At 39.2% G+C, this 23,563-nt stretch overlaps 1 protein-coding gene across 3 annotated transcripts in view; it reads right to left on the bottom strand.

Moving 5' to 3' along the window:
* The window catches only part of HCFC2 (host cell factor C2), a 48,159-nt gene that overhangs the window by 14,980 nt on the left and 9,616 nt on the right, over positions 1–23,563 (bottom strand). For all 3 annotated transcript variants that reach the window (XM_066263089.1, XM_066263106.1, XM_066263097.1), the window contains exons 6-13: positions 21,647–21,753; positions 21,353–21,541; positions 13,202–13,369; positions 11,419–11,471; positions 7,056–7,233; positions 4,697–4,900; positions 3,922–3,995; positions 1,826–1,960 (exon numbers count right to left, since the gene is read on the bottom strand). In XM_066263089.1, coding sequence (XP_066119186.1) covers positions 1,826–1,960; positions 3,922–3,995; positions 4,697–4,900; positions 7,056–7,233; positions 11,419–11,471; positions 13,202–13,369; positions 21,353–21,541; positions 21,647–21,753 — 1,108 coding nt within the window. The remainder of the gene's footprint in view (positions 1–1,825; positions 1,961–3,921; positions 3,996–4,696; positions 4,901–7,055; positions 7,234–11,418; positions 11,472–13,201; positions 13,370–21,352; positions 21,542–21,646; positions 21,754–23,563) is intronic.

Here is a 23,563-nt window from a genome sequence, read left to right as displayed (position 1 = left end):
TGTTAAATTAAATAATTGGATAGCATGCTCTGGGTAATTCACCCCTTGAAATAGCTCTCATTTCATCAGACACTAACAAAAATCTTAGTGTATATAAGATTATAACAAAAGATTATAACATTTACAACTTCAAACAATTTCTACATATTCTCCCTAAATCTTACTACACCTCAGTGACACATGGGGCACCAATGTATCATCCTATTTTAAGGACGCTATGTCATCTTCATTTTATAAATGAGGAAACTGAGTCTCAGCTTAAACAAGTGACTTGTCCAAGGTCACACTGTTGAGTGTTGGGACTAATCATTCAAACCCAAATTTACTGGTTGTAAATCTTAAGCTCTTTTTACCTTTTGGGTGAGACAGGTAGCTGCTAGAACCTTATATGGATATTTCCTTGTATATGAAATCAAACCGCAGCCAGAAATTTCACTAGGCATAATTCTAACAAATTATTACCCAAAGTTTCTATCATTTTTTACAAAATTGGGATTATTCAATATGAAAAATAGGGACACCAGAAGTAATATTAGAAAAACTAAAATATAATGACAAATGATACATTCTCTACTTGTGCAGAATTCTGGGAGATTCACACTGAATATTTCCTTGGCAATTCTCCATTCCAGATAAAAATTAGTTCAGTATGCTTTGGGACTGTTATCTATTTCACAATTCTTCGAGGGTTAATGTCTCACTTACATATATGATGTAGGTCTTCTTTAAGGGATTTCAAACCCAAAGGAAAATTAAATTGTAGTCATTAGCTTACAGGGGTTTTTAAAGTTTTTAAATTGTGAAATCAGAAATAAAGTTCAGAATAAAAAATATTCTATTCTCTAAGCACACCACATAACAAAATTAGAGATATTAAAATAAATTCTTATCTGTACTAGTCAGGCTATATTATTTAGGACTCAAAATACAGCCCAGTGATTGTCTAAGTTTTTTTTATTTTTTTTTTATTTTTATTTTTTGTATTTTTCTGAAGTTGGAAACGGGGAAGCAGTCAGACAGACTCCCGCATGTGCCGGACCGGGATCCACCCAGCATGTCCACCAGGGGGCAATGCTCTGCCCATCTGGGGCGTTGCTTTGTTGCAACCAGAGCCATTCTAGCGCCTGAGGCAGAGGCCATAGAGCCACCCTCAGCACCCGGGCCAACTTTGCTCCAATGGAGCATTGGCTGCGGGAGGGGAAGAGAGAGACAGAGAGAAAGGAGAGGGGGAGGGGTGGAGAAGCAGATTGGCGCTTCTCCTGTGTGCCCTGGCCGGGAATCAAACCCGGGCCTCCTGCATGCCAGGCTGACGCTCTACCACTGAGCCAACCAGCCAGGGTGATTGTCTAAGTTTTTTAAAATGACTGCTTGTGATATATTCTATAGAAAGATCCTTAAAGCCTGATCGGTGGTGGTGCAGTGGATGGAGCATAGACCTGCAACGGTGAGGTCCCAGGTTTAAAACCTCGAAGTCCCTGCAGGGTCACCAGCTTTAGCACGGGATCACTGACATGATCCCAAAGGTTGCTGGCTCAGCTGAAGCCCACTAGTTCAAGGCACATATGAGAAGCAATCAATGAACAACTAAAGTGCCACAACTACAAGTCGATGTTTCTCATCTCTCTCTCTCTCTCAAAAAAGTAAATCATAATAAAAAATAAATATCCTTAGAAAAGAATACAAGATAACTAGGTATATAGAATTATCAATTATTGATTGTGAACAGATCCCAATTTCATGCATTCAAGTGACTTCAATCCAAGTAATAAAAAAAATCTCAGTCTTGGGGCTTATAATTCAGTGTAGAAAATATATCAGTAGTTACCTCTGAGATGATTTGCTTCCCTTTTGGCAACAAATAAAACTGGCTCACCAAAGCAGTGTTATTCTTAAAAATTCCTACATCACACCACTGTCGTTCTGCTTTCACTGTGGCCACTGGATTTGAAGGAGTCTCTTTCTAATTTCAGGGAAAGAAAAATTAATGAAGACCCTTACTGAGCATATAATAAATTTCAATATTTAATAAGTCCATGCAGTGATCTACAAGTAGATATATGAGTAAACACCACAACATTAATTGTTCTAAGTAAATAAACTCTTAACAGATTAGAACAACTGACAGTGAAACAGGGATGCCAATTCAAACACAAGGAGTGACAGGCATTCTCCAAGTCAGTAGGTCTGTACTATCTACTTCTAGCCGGAGTTAGCATGCTTTCCAATCAGTGATATGTTAAAATGCCAGCTGTTTTATAGAACATTGTCATTTCAGAGACTCTCTAAGAAAATTTAATCCCTTTAGTGTGACGTTACAACTTGCTCCAAAAGGAGCTAATAAAAAATTCATTCCAAGCTGGCTTATTTCTATATTCAAAAACAACTAGCAGAAATTCAGTGATCTTAGCACTTGAAATACCTGTGATTCTCCAAACCTAAAAGGAGAAAAAATGTTCAAAACTAAAATGCAATTTAAATATACTTTAGTATACATACTAAAGAGGAGTACATTAAACAGTTTTACATTTTTTCATGTTGCTTTACAACAAATAAACTTCCTCTACCTTAAGCTACTTTTAGTGATAAGTGAATTATACTTATCCCTGGAACTAACCTTTTTAAGCCATCTTCTTTATAAATGAGACACTGTTTCCAGAAGCTCAAAACAAATGTGCACTTCAGTTATTTATTTCTGTCTTAAATATATAACAGCAGAGGTACATGCTTATAATTCACATTATTTGTTATATAGGCTATCACACATGACAAAGTGAGCTGAGAGTCTATAAGGTTTTTTTTTTAAAGGAATAGCTCTGAACTTGTTTTTTTATTTTTAAAGCTGTAAAAACTCTCTTCAACAATTTTTATAAAACAACTGGCTCCAACTGAAATAACAAATACCACTCTGGCTGATGCATTGCAAAACAGATTTAAGAGAAAAAAAAAGTTCATTTTAATAAGTTTTCCCTGAGAAGAATAGAAGAACACTAGGACTTAACATTCTGTAAAGGTAAAAGCTGATGAAGGTAAATATATGATCAAAATCCACAAAATCATGACTGAAAGAAAACTAAAACTATAGACAATTCTTTAAGACTCTAAAGAGTAAATATAAGGTCAAACAAAAACTCTTGCTCATAGCAATAAAGTTGAAATGATTGATAATTTAAAAATAAATTTAAAAGTATATACACACACATGCACAAAAAAATGAACTGCCCTTATCTTTATCTATGTAATTAAGACTATCTTGGTATATTTGTGAGGCACATTCCTAGCATTTTAAGTTGGTGCCATGCAGACCCATTCTGGCCTTCCATGAACAACCCACTGTCACAGTGTCAGGATACCCTATAGGTATGTCTAACCCAATACTACAATACTCTGTTCTTCTCCTATTAAGTAGCTAGTGATAGACCCATTCAAGGTTTATGTTATATAACATACTCTTTTACTCTTAAAACCATTAATGTAATTTACATATACACACACACACACACACACACACACACACATTTCTGATTATGAAAGTAACACATTTAATTATAGAAAAATATTGAAAGCATAAAGAGGAAAGTAAAAATTATCTGTGGCCCCACAATCTGGAAAAATTCATTTAGCATTGTAATATGGATGTGTGTGGACTCGTGAAATAAAAAATCCACCAGGGGTATTTTTTAATAGAATTGGGACCACAGTATGTATGTATCTAGTGTGTGTGTGTATAGATGAGTTTCCCAGCTTTTTTCACTCAACATTACTGCGAACATTTTCCCTCTTCAACCCTTCATTACTCAGTCCATGTCAAACCATTACGAGAGGACACCCTCAAGTCTTTTTGTGAATTCTGTCAAAGCTGCTCAGTGTGAAAGCACCTTTAACTCTCTGTGAGCACACATCGTCTCCAGGTCACATACTTACAGAAAATGGCGTCGCCACAGCAGGGGCTTCCACGCGGCTGATCTTAGTTGCAGGCAGTGCACATGTTTCATCAACTAAAAATTAAACAATTCATCAACTAAGACTTACATCATCACTTACCAAACAGACACATTAAAATATCACTCATAAAAATACAAAAATAATCAGAGGGAGAAAAATCACAATTAGAAATATGTACCCTCTAACTCAAACTAATTCACAAAGTTGATTTTTCCACAGTTTGATAGCCAGCTAGAACTTCAGAGAATGTTTTACCAAAGATGAAACACAATTCCTACTGCAAAAAAATGAGAAATTACAAAATCAGACATCAATCAAGCTGGGAGAATTGTTACTCCATAGTCTAGAACTAATTTTTTCTAAGAAAAAAAAATTGCTGAATATATTCACAGTATTGTATCTCAGTATGTGCTGATATAAGTATTTTATGTAAGGCAGCAGAAAGCATACTGCTCACAAAAATAGGGGATATTTACAAAATGAATATGAAGTGATAAAATATCCCCTAATTTTTGTGAGCAGTATATATTACATAATGATTTTAATTGAAATGCTTATATATGTTTATATATGACTCAACTCAAGGTGAAACACAAATCCAGTCTAAAACAAGTCTGATGAATTCATAAAATATATATAAAGGTTCAAAATACAGTGCATAAAACATATTTAATTTCCTACATAAAACAAGTAAGTTTGATAAATTTATATACAAAAATGGTTCAAAATACAGTATGTGAAACACATTTCAAACCTTCAGATTTGGTACTGAATGTTGTTAGTGAAGTTTCATCTTTAACAACTGCCCCATTTGTACTGGATGATTCAGTTTTAATGGTCTGCTGGGTTACCATAGTTTGTGCGCTGCAAACAGTACTGGATACAGAAGTTTCAGGCATTACTGTTCTTAAGTCCAGGCAACTACTTAGAACACCTACATTTGCTGAAGTGTGAGGACCTAAAATTAAAGAGAAAAGATCACTTATTAACATAATACTTGCAGCTAACTGTAGTGTCTTACAGTTCTCATCGTACAGTTCTTGGTATTTTCTATTTTAAAACTATAAACATAAGCACCACAAACATCATTTATATTAATTAACCATTAGGCATAAAATATTTAGAAAAATAAAGTGTATTATATCTATAACAGATGTCCAACTTCTCAGCTCCTTCTTCCATTCTAAACACTGAATTACTGCTCTCAAGCTCTACTAAATCATACGTCAAATGGCCTTGCCTCCAATTTTAGGGGGGAAAAAGGTTAACAGGCATGAATGCCATCAATTTTGTGCCTTCTCCTACCCTAAACTAGAAAGATATTTATGATTATGCCCATCCTCTCTACCTTCTCTTTCATTTCAGGGGATGAGCGACCTCTCTCCAGAGGAAGTTTAATTCATCCTCCTGTGCACTTGGTCCCATTCTTCTCTCATATTTTGGGACCCTCTCATCCATCAACCACTCCTCTCTCTTCTGAAGGTTCTTTTTCTTCAGTAGAGTTCGACCCTTAGTCCATGACATTATCGAGTCTCTCAAGCAAACAAACACTCACCATCCTAGGCCCCACAAGTCTCCTCCGGTTACTATCTCCTCTCGCTAATTCCCTTTAGAGCAGTCTCTACTTCCTGTACCTCTCCAAATGTGGTTTTAAAAATACTATAGACTTTAATGAAATGGTTCCGGGAAATGTCAGTGATTTCTAAGGAATACTTTCCAATTTTCATTTACCTCACCTTTCTGTTATGTAAACTATGCTGACCACATGCTCCTTTTTGAAGCTGTTTATTTCTATCACTTATATTCACAATACTAAAGATTTACAACCTCCCAGACTTTGTGCTTGTTTCTATAATGGTGAAACAAAGCAGGCATGGTCCATACCTCATGAACTTAGAGTCATGTGGTAGAGAGAGACATATAATACATACACTTTCACAAACTGTGGTGTCCACTATAGAAGGGAAAAATGATACCAATCTTTTTAGTTATTTTCCTAACCTGCTCGGAACCCCTTTTCAATCTCTTTACCTACCTTCTCTTCTTCAAATGATTTTTTAAATTGCAGGTACTCCTAAGCCTTTTCTTTACACCCTTTACATATTTTTCTCTGTGGTTTAACTATCATTAATAAATCATATACCTCTCAAAAACATGTTGTAGGCACTGTGCCACGCTCTGGGAATCTATCAGTGAACATGTCAGACAGAGTCCTTGCTCTGTGAAGCTTGCATTTTAGATACCCTTAACGTCCACATTTATACTTCCAGCCAAGAACTGTCTCCTAGACTCCAGCCCTAAGTATTGAACTGCTCATTAGAAATCTTTACCAATATGTCTGATCAGTGGTGGTGGAGTGGATAAAGTGTCGACCTGGTATGCTGAGGTCCCAGGCTCAAGCTCCAAGATCACTGCTTGAGCGTAGGCTCACCAGCTTGAGCACAGGGTCACTAGCTTAAGTGTGGGATCACAGACATGATCCTATGGTCGCTGGCTTGAGCCCAGAGGTTGCTGGCTTGAAGCCCAAGGTCACTGGCCTGAACCCAAGGGGCCACTGGCTCGGCTTGAGCCCCCCAGTCAAGGCACATATGAGCAGCAATCAGTGAACAATTAACATGCTGCAACTATGAGCTGATTCTTCTCATCTCTCTCCCTTTCTGTCTGCCTCTCTCTCTCTAAAAAAAAAAAAGAAATCTTTACCAATATGTTCTTCAAGTGCCTCAAACACAGTAAGTTCAAAGTTAAACCTATCTCTCAAATTTATTTTTGCTCTTATATTTCCTATCTTGATGAGGAGTATCAGCATCCATTGAAGTCCAACCCAAGAAAGAAGAGTAATGGGATAGTGCCCCTGAACGCACTGGCCAACTGCAAATGTCAGACAAGAGCTTCCTCATTTAAATTCCTTAGCTCTTAGCTACTCATTACTATTCAGGTAAGTGCTGGTTTGTTATCCTGGCATTCCACATCACTCTAACAAGGGTCATATGGTAGCTACATTATTATTTTGAAAATGAATCAAAACCATGCAACATTTACATTTTCAAAGACTCTAAAATTCCCCACCGTTATTATAAAGAGTTTTAGCTCTACCTAAAATACTATCTGTTTACCTTCATTTTTCCTTAGTATATCCACCACATAATTATTATGATTAGAAGCATTAGCTGCCAGAGGTGAAGGTAAAATGGCATTAGAATCAGTTGAAGCTTTAACATCTGGTTTGTTTTTCACTGAAGTTCCTTTCATTGCTGTATGCTCAGTTTTTGGACTGTTCATTGTATCACTGACCTATGAGAAATAGAATAGCTTATTATAGCAAGCAATGTGCAATTACATAGTAATGTTCAATTACAAAAAGAAGCAAAATAATTTACAACTTAATGATTTTGAAAATGAATTAACCAAAATAAAAATTAGTTTAAATTATATTCTTAATTTGTATAGGATTATATTTTTTATTTTATAACAGTTTAAGAAAACAATTTCTTTTCACTTAATCTCCATTCTCAAAAGGCTAGTTCCAAAGGGGAAAGGGTGGGTATATTTTGAGAGGGAAAAAAATCTACAATTTTATAAGTTGTAGTTAGTATTCAAGTATGGTAAATATGTGTGTGATACAAGAGACAAGAGCACAGCTACTGAGCTTAGCATTCTGGTCAAATATTCTTAACAAGGTCAGACATGTGTACTATAGATCTGGTGACTCCTAAAAGTAAAATCTCAGTTACATGGAACTTTCAAGCAAATGGATTATTCTGTATAACTGAGTTTTCCATATAGATATCAAGATTTAATACACAGGCATATTAATATGCTTTACCATTAAAAAGTTTAGATGGGAATCATCCTAATTATATTTTGTCTTCTTAAACATACTATAAAGCAGTGGTCCCCAACCCCCAAGCCGTGGACCAGTACCGGTCCGTGGGCCATTTGGTACCGGTCCGCAGAGAAAGAATAACTTACATTATTTCTGTTTTATTTATATTTAAGTCTGAACGATGTTTTATTTTTAAAAAATGACCAGATTCCCTCTGTTACATCCGTCTAAGACTCACTCTTGACGCTTGTCTCGGTCACGTGATACATTTATCCGTTCCACCCTAAAGGCCGGTCTGTGAAAATATTTTCTGACATTAAACCAGTCTGTGGCCAAAAAAGGTTGGGGACCACTGCTATAAAGAACATATTTAAACTTTTTGCTATTTCAAGTCATTAATGTGAATATCAATTATTATACTGTAATACCAATAGGTCTAATGAACCATAAAAATGATCTGGCTTCCTTCAGATACCCCAATATTGCTGCTCTCCTTTCTAGTTACCTGTGTTTTGTTAGTTTTCTGTCTTCACCTTTACTGTCAATTATAACTATATTGTCAACTATAATTTTTCATAGCTCTCAGGAGGCTTGTCCATAACATGCCCTGTACTTCCTTCCCTTCTAATCAGTAGTGATGGAGCTAATCCTAATAAATGATGATGATAGCCACAACCACTAGGGAGCATTATACTATGTGACAGGCAATGTAATACAAATTTATAAAGTCTGTATTTCAATTAATCTTCACAGGAATTCTACAAATTGGATAATATGACCCCTATTATACAAAAAAAAAAAAAAAAGAGAGAGACTGCCTGACCAGGTGGTGGCGCAGTGGATAGAGCATCAGACTGGGATGCGGAAAACCCAGGTTCGAAATCCTGAAGTCGCCAGCTTGAGCAAGGGCTCATCTAGTTTGAGCAAAAAGCTCACCAGCTTGAGCCCAAGCTCGCTGGCTTGAGCAAGGGGTTACTCGGTCTGCTGAAGGCCGGCAGTCATGGTATATAAGAAAGCAATCAATGAATAATTAAGGTGTTGCAACGTGCAATGAAAAACTAATGATTGATGCTTCTCATCTCTCCATTCCTGTCTGTCTGTCCCTGTCCTTCTCTCTGACTCTCTGTTAAAAAAAAAAAAGAGAGAGAGAGACTCCACTTAAATAATCTACCCACAATCAGGTAGCCAGTAATAGCAGAGCTAGAATTTGAACCTAGGTTTATTTCACTCCAAAGTTTCCATGTTATAGTGTCTCCAATGTGCTCTCTGCTTAAAAAATCAGATACACAGTCTAACTAGAAGTAGGTAAAAAGAGAATAAATAAGCCTTGAGAGTTCTGGTTAAACATAGTAGATTAATACATGTTTCAGGACATTATTCCAAAAACCCAACTCAAATAATCATAAAGGAATTTTTTTAAAAAGTATAATGGTATATACTGATAAGAAAAAAGAGAATGGGAGAAGAGACAACAGTAGGTAAGAAGATACAAAACACAAAAAGCTGAAAGCTAAGAGCCTATGAGTGGAAAGTCACTAAGAGGGAAGCCATTTGTGCCAAACAGCCCAGAAAAACTTGGGAATTGGAGGCATCATATTCTTTGGAGGTCGAGGTGCAGAGGATAACTAAACACCAGAAGACAGTCATAGGGTAGACTATTACAAAAACATGGCTATAGCCCCAGCTCAGCTCTTCCAGATATAAAATCAGGCAAATTCCTCTCTCCCGTTCTAACTGAAGATGGGAAATAGGTATAAAGGTTGAAATGTGAGGATCTGACCTCACCAGGTGGTGGTGCAATGGATAGTTAACCTAGGATGCTGAGGACTCAGCTGGGAAACCCTGAGGTTGCCGGCTTTAGTGTGGGATCATAGACATGACTCTATGGTCTCTGGTTTGAACCCAAAGGTCGCTGGCTTGAAGCCCACGATTGCTGGCTTCAGCCCAAGGTTGCTGGCTTGAGCAAGGGGTCACTGGCTTGGCTAGAGCCCCCGGTCAAGGCACATATGAGAAAGCAATCAATGAACAACTAAAGTACCACAACTATGAGCTGATGCTTCTCATCTCTCTCCCTTCCTGCCTGTCTGCTTCTTTCTCTAAATAATAAATAAATAAATAAATAAATAAATAAAGTGGCAAGCAAGCAAGCTGTGCCATAGGTAAGCATGTATATAAAAATCATTGAAAATACAGCATTTGGTACTATCCACAGTTTCAGGTATCCACTGAGGTTCTTGAAATACACCCCCCACAGACAAAGCGGAACTACTCTGTATGTTTGCACGCACGCAGCCTATTAACATGGGCAACTAAGAAATAACTGAATGGGCTTTACTTGTTATATACCATTCCTGACATAATAAGCCTTTTCTGTTATTACAGGTCCTCTGCCATGTTCAAAACATGTGAGCCTATACCTACCTCATTTCCCTTGAAAAGAGTCTACTGTGAATGAAGAATGCAGTTTTGCAGATAAAAACTGTAAATCCTAGTAAGCTATTCATTAGTCTCCACAAATACCTACTGTGAAGCATTGCATAGACAAGAAATAACCTTACAAACACAGGCATTTAACTTAGCAACTCATATTCTTTGATAAACAAAGTATATAGTAAGAAAATATGTTATATATATATATTTTTTTGGAAATACAACTTTAGAAATTTAAAATGTGTATGGTATTTAGAAATGTTAAAATATAGATATCAAGATCCTGTAAGTATAGGCCCTGGCCAGGTGGCTCAGTGGATAAAGCATCAATCGGTGTGCCAGAGGTCGCAGGTTCAAACCCTGGTCAGGGCACCAATGAGAAGCAATCAGTCAGTACACAACTAAATTGAACCATTAAGTGAAATGATGAGTTGATGCTTCTCTCCCCCCCCCCTTTACATCAATGAAAAAATTAAAGAAACTGTAAGTATAAATAATGGATTACCTCTGATGCTACGGTAATGAGGCTAGACTTCAGTCTCCTGGCCAGAGGTTTTTAATTCTGGCTAGTCACAATGATCTATGGAGCTTTCTTTAAAAATAGAGCTACCTGGGCCCTGGCCGGTTGGCTCAGTGGTAGAGCGTTGGCCTGGTGTGCGGGGGACCCGGGTTCGATTCCCGGCCAGGGCACACAGGAGAGGCGCCCATTTGCTTCTCCACCCCCCACCCCCTCCTTCCTCTCTGTCTTTCTCTTCCCCTCCCGCAGTCAAGGCTCCATTGGGGCAAGGATGGCCTGGGCGCTGGGGTGGCTCCTTGGCCTATGCCCCAGGCGCTGGAGTGGCTCTGGTCGCCAAAGAGCGACGCCCCGGAAGGGCGGAGCATCGCCCCTGGTGGGCGGAGCATCGCCCCTGGTGGGCGTGCCGGGTGGATCCCTGTCGGGTGCATGCGGGAGTCTGTCTGACTGTCTCTCCCCGTTTCCAGCTTCAGAAGGAAAAAAAAAAAAAAAAAAAAAAAAATAGAGCTACCTGGGCAACATCCTACAGATTCTGCTACTACTAGATCTGGGGAAAGGGCTGGGAAACCGTGTTTGTGTTTTTAATCTCAGAGGTGATTTTGAGAGGGTTGAGAGCTCCTGTCCTCAGGTGATATGCTAACAGTATGATATAAGAAATGGGACTATGACCATAAACATTCATTTACCATGCTAAATTTTTTTAACTTACACTGTTAGGAACGATGCTATTACTGTCTTGTCTGTGAGGGTCCATCCTGACTCCTGTAAGAATGAGAAAGTTCAGACTGTATACGTATACTCTAAATTAGCTTCAATAATAAGATATTTTACAATAAAAAGAATTTAAAGTTACATGTTAAAAGTTAAAAAGTAGTATCTTTATCAAATTTCATCTGTTTTCTTAATAGTTTGTTTAATAATTGACTGAAATCCTTTCTGGAAAAACATATGAAATTTAATTTGCTTTTACTTTCCAAGGGCCTATTAAAAATATTTTTGAGGCCCTGGCCGGTTGGCTCAGTGGTAGAGTGTCAGCCTGGCGTGCAGGAGTCCCGGGTTCGATTCCCGGCCATGGCACACAGGAGAAGCGCCCATCTGCTTCTCCACCCCTCCCCCTCTCCTTCCTCTCTGTCTCTCTCTTCCCTTCCCGCAGCCAAGGCTCCACTGGAGCAAAGATGGCCTGGGCGCTGAGGATGGCTCTATGGCCTATATGCCTCAGGCGCTAGAATGGCTCTGGTTGCAACAGAGCGATGCCCTAGATGGGCAGAGCATCGCCCCCTGGTGGGCATGCCGGGTGGATCCCGGTCCGGCACATGCGGGAGTCTGTCTGACTGCCTCCCTGTTTCTAACTTCAGAAAAATACAAAAAATATATATTTTTTTGAAAAAAAAGCCAAAATATTTATGAAAGCTAACTGAAATCATCTCTTGAAGTCAAGTAGCTTGTTAAATTAACAAAGTCCATCAATGCCTGGCCTGTGGTGGCAGAGTGGATAGAGCGCCAACCTGGAACACTGAGGTCACTGGTTTAAAACCCTGGGCTTGCCCAGTCAAGGCACATACAACAAGAAAGCAATGAACAACTAAAGTGAAGCAACTATGTGTTGATACTTCTTATTCACTGCCCCTCTCTCTCCTCTCTGTAAAATCAATAAATAAAATCTTTAAAAACAAGACCATCAAAATGAACTGCAGAAGAAAAGTCTACCCTTCATATCTATGTGTTCTACTATATAATTGTAAAACAGTCTAGTTTCCAAGTTGAAATACAACATATTTGATTTATCAGGCCTATAAAATTTCTTAATTCAGGCCTATTCATAGGCTTCTCTACAATATTTTAATTTTTATTTATTAATTTTAGTGAGAGAGGAAGGGGTGGGGAGAGAGAGAGACATGAACACCTATCTGTTCCTGTATGTGCTCTGACCAGGGATCCAACCAGCAACCTCTGCATTTTGGGATGATGCTCTAATCAACCGAGCCATCCAGCCAGGGCAATGCAGTATCTTTAAAAAAACAACACAGGGCCCTGGCCGGTTGGCTCAGCGGTAGAGCATCGGCCTGGCGTGCGGGGGACCCGGGTTCGATTCCCGGCCAGGGCACATAGGATAAGCGCCCATTTGCTTCTCCACCCCCACCCCCTCCTTCCTCTCTGTCTCTCTCTTCCCCTCCTGCAGCCAAGGCTCCATTGGAGCAAGGATGGCCCAGGCGCTGGGGATGGCTCCTTGGCCTCTGCCCCAGGCGCTAGAGTGGCTCTGGTCGCGGCAGAGCGACGCCCCAGAGGGGCAGAGCATCGCCCCCTGGTGGGTAGAGTGTTGCCCCTGGTGGGCGTGCCAGGTGGATCCCGGTCGGGCGCATGCGGGAGTCTGACTGTCTCTCCCCGTTTCCAGCTTAATAAAATGAAAATAAATAAATAAATAAATAAATAAATAAATAAATAAATAAAACAACACAGGAGCATACATGTGTTAAGTATGAAAATAATGTTACCTTGCACGTTTGGTGCTGCTGAAGAATCAGATGGTGCAGCCTGGTATGGCAAGTCGGTATTCAGTTGCAAAAGATAGCCCTCCACTGTAGGTACTTCATCCCATTTGACATTAAAGGAGTTGGTAGTGGCTTTGATCAGCTGTACTTGTGATGGTGCTGCTGGTTTCTCTAAAGAACAATATTGATATTGATATGATAAGCTTCAAATGTATCAATAGTTTGCCTACAAAGTTTGTGTGGACCAGGAGCTCTGAAACTGTCAGCAATGAATATTTCATCTGTTTACCAAGAGGTAGAAAATTTACTCAAATAAACATACTGATGGTAAGTCAAATGAAAATAGTTTGGGGTTCTGATTCTATTTATTTAATTCCTTATGTAAATAAATGTATAAATAATCTAGTTTCAAGCTATTTGAGCCATCAGAGTCAGAAAAAATGTTCAATCCTAGAAGTGGAGGCAGGACAGGGCAACCAAGTATTATGTAGTTATAGCTATATAACTTACCGTTCTCTAAGTTCTAATTTTATGAGCCAATTTTTAGCCAACAGTATACATGTTAGAAATACTGTTAATGCTAGGTGATTTGGATACGATATGTTAGAAAAATGTAACTCCTCTGAAGTTAATACCTTCTTATCAAAACTTGTACTACCCAAGACAGGTAATTATTTGGTGTAAAATATTACCAACGTTTCCAAAACAAATAACAATCACAGACTGTTAGAACTAGAAAAAAGGACCTAAGATTATGTCTATGATATCCCTTTCTTCTTTTAGTTTACCTGCCAAACCATAGAACTCACAATTCTCAAGGCAGTATATCACATCTTTGCACAGTTAAATAAGAAAATTTATTCTTCTAGCCTGACTGGTGGTGGTGCTGTGCATAAAGTGTTGACCTGGGATACTGAGGTCACAGGTTAGAAACCCTGAGGTCGCTGGCTTGAGCACGGACTCACCAGCTTCAGTGCAGGGTCGCCAGCTTGAGTGTGAGATCACTGACATGATCCCATGGTCGTTGGCTTGAGCAAGGGGTCATTGGTTCAGCTTGGGCTCTCTGGTCAAGGCATGTATGAGAAGCAATCAATGAACAACTAAAGTGTCATAACTATAAATTGATGCTTCTCATGTCTCTCCCTTTCTCTCTCTCTCTCGAAAAAAAGAAAATTTATTTTTCTAGTGAACTGAAATCTATAAATGACCATTTAATCCTTATAGAACACTTCTAATATCTATCTTTTTGTATCTTTTAGAGTAGGGGTCAGAAAACTATGGCTCATATTTTTGTAAATAAAGTTTTACTGAAACAAAGGTATGCTCATTCATTTATGTATTGTCTACGGCTTCTTTCACGCTAAAACAGCAGAGTTGAGTAGTTATAATAGAGACCATAGAGCCTGCAAAACCTAAAATATTTACTACCTGGCCTTTACAGAAAAAAATTTGATGGGCCTGTTTTGGAAGATAATTAAGGTTAGTTCCTTCAACTATAAATTCTTCCATGATCCTATTCACAATGCAGTTTATGTTACTCAAACTAAGGCAACCTACACCTGAACAAAAGTAGACAATAAGGAAAGTCCAGAAGGTACACTGCCCACATGATAGAAGTTACATGGAGAGAAAATGGAGAAAGAAGTAGGGTACAAATCATGAAATAAATTGAGAAAATTCCCAGAACTGAAGAATATTAGTTTCCAGACTGAAAGGGCCTACTGAGTACTCAATACACAACAGGCACATCATCCTGAAAATTAAGAGCAAGGCAGGGGGATGAAGGAAAAAATCCTATAAACTGTCAGGAGTGAGGGGAAAGGTCATTTAGAGGACCAAAAATCAGAAGTTGTTTAGATTTCTCAACAAAAAAACACTAGAAGGCTGAATATAATATAACGACTTTTCAAAATTCTTAAGGGTAATAACTTCTAAAAAAGAATTCTATTTCCATGCAAACCGCCAATTAAGTGGTAAGGTAGATTAAACATATTTTCAAACAACGCAAGATCTCAAAATAAATTTGTCACCTATGCACCCTTTTCCTGGGATGTGCTCCATAAAAAATGAGGAAGTAAATTAAGAGAGTGAAAAATATGGGATCCAGGAAACAGGGAGTCCGGCACAAGTGAGAGGAAAACATATGTCCAGGAGGATGATGAAGGGAGACTCCTAGATGATAGCTGTGCTCCACTTGTGGAGGGCAAGCATCCCAGACTGGAGCAGAAGTCTCTTCAAGTTGATGAAATTTGACAGAACATCTGATGCATCTAACCATAATGAGATGAGAGAAAATTTAAGCAAATGACAGAGTATGGATTGAGTTAGTGGTAAATTCATACAAATCTAAAACAAATAAAAGTGACAATTATTAACCCATGAAAAATTAAAGATGGTACAAGGAAGATATTCATAATATTCTATATGGCTCACCTATGAACAGTGTTTATATAGTCATAATGCAAACACTGAATATTCATCTAACAGAATTATGGTATACTTATATTGAGAGAATAGGAGGTAGGGAATGGTGGAAAGAGATAACTTCCATAATAGAAAGCAAGCTTACTATGCCTAAACTGAAAAAAATCAAAGTAACAATACATATATTTATGTTATATGTAGATGTGAACATAAATATCAAAATAATGATTTAAAGGAGTTAAAGAAAGATGCTTGTGAATAAAGGAAAATGGGAGAGTGGGAGCAATAGAGTACTATTCATAAAAAGCCTATGAAACTATACTACTCGTTTAATATGAGCAAATGCACAAAGTTTAAAAGTGAAAAAAGGCAAGATGAAGAGTCCTTAGTCCTTATCTACAAAATTGATTATAACTTATCAAAAGGAAAAGCAAATGACCCTTATGATAGTGACCATGATTACTTTTTTTTTTTTAAAGTGAGAAGAGGGGAAATAGAAAAACAGCCTCCCATATGTGCCCTAACTGGGATCCCCCTTGCAAACTCGTCTGGGCCTGATGTTCGAATCAATTGAGGCTATCCTCAGCATGTTAGGCCAATGCCTGGACCAACTGAGCTATCCTCAGTGCCAGGGGCCAATGTTAAAATCAATTGAGCCACTGGCTTCCAAAGGAGAAGAGAGAGAAAAGGGGGAAAGAGAGGGGAAGAGAAGTACACGGTTGCTTCTCGTGTGTGTCCTAATGAGATAGAACCTGGGACATCCGCATTCCGGGCTGATACACTGTCCACTGAACCAACTAGTCAGGGCCATGATTACTTTTAAATAAGTATTTGTGTCTAATGCCTTTTACAGAAAGATTTATGGACAACCTGGCCATTCAGAGCCAATGTCTTTTATTCTTTTAAAAGTCACAGACTAAAAACAGAGCCCTTAGAGAATCCACTTAAAGTGACATATTTGCTACTGAGCAAAATTATACAGTATGTGAACATTTTTCTTTCAATCTCAGAGACTGAAGCTTATCCTTGGACTTCAGTGAATAATTCTCAATTTCAAAGATGAAGTTGGATTGTCTCTATTTTTCTCCTGCTTGCTAGTATGTCCTTCTTTCATAGTCTCTTTGTTCCATTTATTATTTTTTCAATTACCTTACTTTTAAAATTAAACTGTTTTCCCCTGGCCGGTTGGTTCAGAGATAGTGTGTTGGCCTGGCATGTGGAAGTCCCGGATTCGATTCCCAGTCAGGGCACACAGGAGAAGCACCCATCTGCTTCTCCACCCTTCCCCCTCTCCTTCCTTTCTTTCTCTCTCTTCCCCTCCCACAGCCAAGGCTCCACTGGAGCAAAGTTGGCCTGGGCACTGAGGATGGCTCCACGGCCTCTGCTTCAGGTGCTAGAATTGCTCCAGTTGCAATGGGGCAGTGCCCGAGATAGGCAGACCATCACCCTCTAGTGGGCATGCTGAGAGGATCCTGGTCAGGCATAGGTAAGAGTCTGTTTCTCTACCTCTATGCTTCTCACTTCAGAAAAATACAAAAAAAATTAAAAAATAAACCGTTTTGCCTGATCAGATGGTGGCACAGTGGGTAGAGCATCAGCCTGGGATGCTGAGAACCCAGATTCAAAATCCCAAAGTCGCCAGCTTGAGTGCAGGTTCATCCAGCTTGAGCGTGGGCTCACCGTATTGGGTGCGGGATCACTGGCTTGAGCATGGGATCATAGATATGACCCCATAGTCAATGGCTTGAAGCCTAGGGTCACTGGCTTGAGAAAGCAATCAATGAACAAAACTGAGGTGTTGCAACTACGAGTTGATCCTTCTCATCTCTCTCCCTTCCTGCCTGTCTGTACCTGTCTGTACCCCTACACACAATCAAAAAAAAAAAAAAGAATTAAACTGTTTTTACATTACCAAAGTAATGAATACTACTGTAGGAAATATAGATAAGAGAGAAAACCTTTTATGAAAATGTATAATCTCACCCTTTAAATACTTTGGTACACAGTGTACAGTGTATCCTTCAAGATTTCTGTTTATACACTTAAAAAGAATTGGAATCATAGGTATGTTTTATCATCTGCTTTTCTCATATAATACATATTACATGTCCAGATCTGATTTCTCTATTGGCCTCCAGACTTCTTTATTCACTAAACTTCCTACTTGATCTTTTTATTACATAGTCTTAGCATGGTCAAATAGAACTCAATTTCCCCTGTAAGCCTGTTTTCTCATCCATCTTCCCCATCTCAGTAAATGGAAATATCACCAAACTGTTCATGCTGAAAATTTCATCCTCCATATTGCCCCTTTGTCACCTGTCATGGCCAATTCATCAGTGAGTTCTGTCAACAAGAACTCCAAAATATATTCCAAATGTATCCATGTCTCCGTATCTACACTATCACCACCATAGTCTAAGACAGGGGTCCCCAAACTAGGGCCCGCAGGCCGCATTTGGCCCCGAGGCCGTTTATCTGGCCCCCGCCACACTTCCAGAAGGGGCACCTCTTTCATTGGTGGTCAGTGAGAGGAGCACAGGATGCGGATGCTGTATGTGGTGGCGTCGCTCACGTACAGTACTACTTCCGGTGACGCGGGATGCACGTGTCACGGCTCTGGAAGCGCGTCATAACACTTGTTACGGCTAGCAGTGACAAATATGGAACCGGATTGACCATCTCATTAGCCAAAAGCAGGCCCATAGTTCCCACTGAAATAGTGGTCAGTTTGTTGATTTAAATTTACTTGTTCTTTATTTTAAATATTGTGTTTGTTCTCTTTTTCGACCTGGAACACTGAGGTTGCTGGTTCGAAATCCTGGGCTTGCCTGGTCAAGGCACACACGGGAGTTGATGCTTCCTGCTCCTCCCCTTTCTCTCTCTCTCTCTCTCTCTCTCTCTCTCCCCTCTCTAAAAATCAATAAAATATTTTTTAAAAATTAAAAAAAAAATTAAGATATGTGCAGTGTGTATAGGGATTTGTTCATAGTTTTTTTTTTATAGTCCAGCCCTCCAATGGTCTGAGGGACAGTGAACTGGCCCCATGTAAAAAATTTGGGGATCCCTGGTCTAAGACTTTCTGACTACTGCAAAACCTCCTAACTTGTCTTCCATTTGTGTACTTTTGACCCCTTTATTTTCCACACAACTGTAGTGACCATTCCAAAATGTTCCATAGTCCATGGCATGCCTCTCCTTCAAACTAAAACAATTTAAACTCTATTATGATTATGATGTTCAAGGCCCTACACGATATGCCCTATGGTCACGGCTAACCTCCATTCCTGCACTGTTCACTTTTCTTTTTGTGCGTGTGTGTACATGTGACAGAGGCAGAGACAGAGAGAGGCAGAGAGAGAGGGACAGTTAAGGACAGACAGGAAGGGAGAGAGATGAGAAGCATCGATTCTTTGTTGTAGCTCCCTAGTTGTTCATTGATTGCTTTCTCATACATATGTGCCTTGACTGGGGGGCTACAGCAGACGTGACCCCTTGCTCAAGCCAGTGACCTTGGGCTCAAGCTGGTGAGCCTTGCTCAAAACAGATGAGCTTGAGCTCAAGCTGGTGACTTTGGGGTTTCGAATGTGGGTCCTCCACGTCCCAGCTCGACGCTCTCCACTGCACCATTGCCTGGTCAGGCTGCACTGTTCACTTTTCCTCAGCTCTAACCTGTCCTCAGATTGCCAAGTGTTCCCATGTTAGGGCCTCTGTAACTTGCTGTTCACTCAATCCTCTTGCAGTTTTCCTCCAGCTTCTAAAGGGATAGCTGTCTTCTCACCATTCGGATTACATTTCAAACACCTCATCCTTTTTCTAAGGACCTGTTCTAAAGTAGCCACTATCTCATTGTTTTTTCTTATTGTGTTCACATGCTGACCAGAGACTGAACTTATTTTACATTAATTAACAGTTAATTTGTTTAATTATTTTCCGTTATCTCCCTACTCTCACACTCTCTTAGACTGTAAGTTCTCTGAAAGCAGGGATATTATCAGTCTTTTCCACTGCTGTGTTATCAGCATTTAGAACAATTCCAGGTACACAGCTCTCAATAAGTATTTATTTAAAAAATGGATGTGAATTCCATATTTAAAAAAATTGGGGTATTGTAATACATTTTAAAAAAATCTATTTTGGAATCATTTTAGATTTATAGTAAAAAATGCAAAGAGTTCCCATATACCCTTCATTCTGTTTCACCCTAATGCTATCACATCTGTTAAAACTAAAAATTAACACTGAAGTAACTATTAACTAAACTACAGATTATTCATTCAGATTTTACCAGTTTTTCAATTAATGTCTTTTCTGTTACAGGATCCAATCTAGGGTACCATCATGTATTTAGTCATCATGTCTCCTTACTCTCCTCCAATTTGTGACTATTTCTCAGTTTTTCCTTGTTCTTCACCACTTTGAAAATTTGAATAGTATTGTTCACATAATCTGTAGAATATCTAGAATGTCCCTGAATTTGGGTTTGTCTGATATGTTCTCATAATTACAGTGGGATAATGGACTTTTGGGAAGACTATCACAGTGAAGTTTTGGGAAGACTATTACAGAGAAGTTTCTTCTCATCACATGATATGGGAGACAGGGGTAAATGGTATCGTGACTTATCACTAATGATATTAACTTTGATCACTTGATTATGGTGTTGTATGCCAGGTTTCTCCACTGTAAAGCTCCTATATTTTTATTTTTATTTTTATTTTTCTGAACTGAGAAGCAGGGAGGTAGAGAGACAGACTCCCACATGCGCCTGACCGGGATCCACCCGGCAATCCCACTAGGGGGGGTGATGCTCTGCCCATCTGGGGCATCACTCAGTTGCAACTGGGGCCATTCTAGTGCCTGAAGCAGAGACAACGAAGCCATCCTCAGCACCTGGGCCAACTTTGCTCCAATGGAGCCTTGGCTGCGGGAGGGGAAAAGAGAGAGAGAAAGGAGAGGTGGAGGGATGGAGAAGTAGATGTGCACTTTTCCTGTGTGCCCTAACCGGGAATCAAACCCAGGACTTCCACACACTGGCTGACACTCTACCACTGTGCCAACAGGCCAGGGCTATATTTTATTTTCTTTTTAAAATTAAGTGAGGGCAAGGGAGGAAGAGAGACAGACAGACTCCCTCAGGTGCCTGTCTGCAATCCACCTGGCAAGCCCCCTATGGGGTGATGCTTTCCCATCTGGGGCATTGCTCTGTTGCTGGGCAACCAAGCTATTTTTAGTGCCTGAGGCAGAGGCCACAGAGCCATCCTCAGCGCCCACCCAGGGCCAACTCAGTGGAATCAATTAAGCCATGGTTGCGGGAGAGGGGGAGGGAGAGGGAGGAAGAGAGAACGAGAGCAAGAGAGCAGTGGTAGGTGGAGGGGTGGAGAAGCAGATGGTCGCTTCTCCTGTGTGCCCTGACTGGGACTCAAACCTGGGATATAACAGACGCTGGGCAGACACTCTACCACTGAGCCAACCAGCCAGGGCATCTATTTTTTCTTTCCCATCCTCTATTCTTTGGAAAGGAGTCACCAAATCCAGTCTATCCTCATGGAGAAGGAAACTAAGAAACTCTCCTAGAGAAGGAAGTATCTACTTATATTATTTCTTCCATGCATTTTTAATTATGGAAAAACAAGCAGTGGTATTTACAGTAAGTCTCAAAAGATAGACATTATTCAAATTTTTATTTACGGACATGAAAAAGTGTATCTGTTAAATACTCTTACCTACCAGTATCAAGATACCAAAGATCCTTGCAGCAAACTTGACTGTTCAGTGCTTTTTTGTAGCCATCTCTTCCACTCCAAAAATACAATCGTGTGCCAATTGCAACAGCACAGTGTCCAGCTCTTGGTCTTGGTCTTGAATTTTTTTTATCTTCCTGAGAATCTGATACTAGGGTAGTCCACTCTGCTGTATCTAAAAAGATAAAAATATTCATGACTAATCTTTATTCTTAAACAACAACAAAAAATTCTCTTATTAATAAATTTTATTTCAATAAGTAACTCTTAAAAGACTCACCCAGATTTAGGTAAGAAAATGAACTGGTACATCTCCACTCACAATCATGAGGTGAAGCCTCAATATTTTCCCCTTTATGGGGAACCCATCCACCAAAAATGTACATCCTAAAAAACAAACAAGAAGAACACAAAGTAGCTGATTTTTTCCCTAAAGTTTTAAATTTTTAGATTTAAATTGCTAATAATAGACTTAAATGTCCTTTAGTTGACACCAAGCTACAGAACTATTCAATCATTTGTCAATGTCATGGTATTAGAAATAAGATAATCAAGTGGTCTTCTTTCAAGAGTTTACAATTTTATGAAGCAATAAAAAATGAAAATTATTTCTCTCTGGCCAGTTATTTAAAGTGGAAAATATCTCAGTTATTATACATTTGAAAATCAATATTGCATGTAATATACTAAGGGTATCAGTCTGAAAGATACTCAAATGATCTGTGACATTCAAAGTTAAATTTAGCCTGACCAGGCGGTGGTGCAGTGGATAGAGCGTCAGACTGGGATGCAGAGGACCCGGGTTCAAGACCCCGAGGTCGCCAGCTTGAGCGCGGGCTCATCTGGTTTGAGGAAAAGCCCACCAGCTTGAACCCAAGGTCGCTGGTTCCAGCAAGGGGTTACTCGTCTGCTGAAGGCCTGCGGTCAAGGCACATATGAGAAAGCAATCAATGAACAACTAAGGTGTTGCAACACGCAATGAAAAACTAATGATTGATGCTTCTCATCTCTCTCAGTTCCTGTCTGTTTGTTCCTGTCTATCCTTCTCTCTGACTCACTCGATCTGTCTCTGTAAAAAATAAAATAAAATAAAAATAAAAATATTTTTTAAAAAAAGTTAAATTTAGGCCCTGGCCAGTTGGCTCAGTGGTAGAATGTCAGCCCAGCGTGTGGAGGTACCAAGTTCAATTCCAGGACAGGACACACAAAAGAAGTAACCATTTTCTTCTCTACCCCTCCCCCTCCCCTTCTCTCTCTTTCCCTTCAATAGCCATGGCTCAATTGGTTTGAGTGCATCGCCCTGGACACTGAGGATGGCTCCTTTGCCTCAGGCGCTAAAAATAGCTCAGTTGCAAGCATGGCTCTAGATGGGCAAAGCACTGGCCCCAGACAAGGATTGCCAGGTAGAGCCCAGTTGGGGCACATCCGAGAATCTGTTTCCCCTTATCTCCCTTGGAAAGAAGAAAAAAATAAATGAAGTTAAATTTAGAATTGTATGTATATAGTAACCAAAGAGGATTAAGTTTCATATACCTCCGTGATCACTGATAGCACAAATAAAAAACTTTAAACTATGTTCCTCAGGGCCCTATAGGTTCTTGAAACATGCCTAATAGCTACTGAAGGAGAAAGGCTCATCTGGTAAAGCTTAGGGCCCATGTGACCTCAAGTTAAACAGGAAGCTCTATTTTTAATCTCATATATTAGAGGGCTAATGAAAAGCTACATTTTATAAAAGGGTTCTGCTGTTTTAAAAAAATGTGTATTTTTAAAAAGAACTAATAATTATGGTGACAGGAGACCTGACTTTGGGTGGTGAACACACAATGCAATAGAGATGATGTATTGCAGAATTGTATACTTGAAACCTATTTTCTTAACCAATGTCACTCCAATAAATTTAATAAAAAAATTTAAAAAGAACTAATGAGGTTCTAACACCTAGTTCTAAACTAGTTGTTTCCTAAAACATTACTTCCAAGGTAAAGTCCCTACACAAGTAAATAATTAAATTCTATTTAAATAGTACTCCTAATTCTGGTTCAGTGCTGAACAAATAAGAGAACTCATTGATGAGAGTAATAGCTGACCATTAAGGAATGGTCTCTATGTACCAGGCACTGTTTGAAGCATTGTGTATGTATTAACCCATTTAATTCTCATGACAACCTTGTGAAGTAGATTTTATTGTTGACAC

The sequence above is a fragment of the Saccopteryx bilineata genome, chromosome 1, assembly GCF_036850765.1.
Source record: "Saccopteryx bilineata isolate mSacBil1 chromosome 1, mSacBil1_pri_phased_curated, whole genome shotgun sequence".
Classification (NCBI taxonomy): domain Eukaryota; kingdom Metazoa; phylum Chordata; class Mammalia; order Chiroptera; family Emballonuridae; genus Saccopteryx; species Saccopteryx bilineata.
The sequence above is the reverse complement of the archived record's forward strand: the minus strand, read 5'-3'. Positions and strand labels throughout refer to the sequence as shown.